The 1,093-nt window shown below is 58.0% G+C and overlaps 1 protein-coding gene across 5 annotated transcripts in view; it reads right to left on the reverse strand.

Moving 5' to 3' along the window:
• The window catches only part of LONP1 (lon peptidase 1, mitochondrial), a 30,680-nt gene that overhangs the window by 9,165 nt on the left and 20,422 nt on the right, over nucleotides 1-1,093 (reverse strand). For all 5 annotated transcript variants that reach the window (XM_011943499.1, XM_011943497.1, XM_011943496.1 and 2 more), the window contains one exon: nucleotides 616-754. In XM_011943499.1, the coding sequence (XP_011798889.1) occupies nucleotides 616-754 (139 nt within the window). The remainder of the gene's footprint in view (nucleotides 1-615; nucleotides 755-1,093) is intronic.

A 1,093-nucleotide genomic window follows, 5' to 3' on the forward strand; every position in this document is an offset into this window, starting at 1 on the left:
GATCTAGGCTCACTGCAAGCTCCGCCTTCTGGGTTCATGCCATTCTCCTGCCTCAGCCTCCCAAGTAGCTGGGACTACAGGCGCCCGCCACCACGCCCAGCTAATATTTTTTGTATTTTTAGTAGAGATGGGGTTTCACTGTGTTAGCCAGGATGGTCTCAATCTCCTGACCTTGTGATCTGCCCACCTCAGCCTCCCACAGTGCTGGGATTACAGGCATGAGCCATGGCGCCCGGTCCAAATTTTAAAATTTTTTGTAGAGATGGGGGTCCCACTCTGTCACCTAACCTGATGTGCAGTGGTACGATCACAGTTCACCACAGCCTCAGCTTCCTGGGCTCAAGTGATCCTCCCACCTAAGCCTCCTGAGTAGCTGGGACAAGCAGCCCCACCATGCTCGGCCTATCAGGCATGATTTCAGTCCATCGGGGAAATCCTCGAGCCCCAGGGGGCAGGGCAGGATGCTCCCTCCGTCAGGATCCCCCCGACCAGCACCCCCAGGCCTACGAATTCACCAGGGGGCTCCTTTGAAATCTCCACCCACAGCACACAGAGTCCTGGGCCCGGGCCCACTGCCCACATGCAGATCCATAGCAGGCCAGACACCGGGCTCACCAGGATGCGTTTCTTGACGTCCTCCATGCCATAGTGGTCCTCCTCCAGCACTGCCTGTGCCCGCACCAGGTCCAGGTTCTCGTTGCTGTACTTGCCCCAAGGGATGGACGTGAGCCAGTCTAGGTAGTTGCGGGTGACACTGCCAGGGGAAAGACCAGAGATGCTGAGCGGAGCTCACGAGCTGCCCGTGTGTCTGCTGGACTTGGCCGTGTGGTTGCCCGGGGCTTGAAACCATGTGTGGGGCCAAGCGCAGTAGCTCACGTTTGTCATCCCAGCTCTCTGGGAGGCCCAGGTGGGAGGATCGCTGGAGCCCAGGAGTTCAAGACCAGCCTGGGCAACTCGGCGAGACCCCATCTCTATAAAACAGTTTACAGGCCGGGTACAGTGGCTCACGCCTGTAATCCCAGAACTTTGGGAGGCCAAACCAGGCGGATCACAAGGTCAGGAGATCGAGATCATCCTGGCTAGCAGAGTAAAA

This window comes from Colobus angolensis, unplaced genomic scaffold, assembly GCF_000951035.1.
Source record: "Colobus angolensis palliatus isolate OR3802 unplaced genomic scaffold, Cang.pa_1.0 Scaffold22, whole genome shotgun sequence".
NCBI lineage: Eukaryota > Metazoa > Chordata > Mammalia > Primates > Cercopithecidae > Colobus > Colobus angolensis.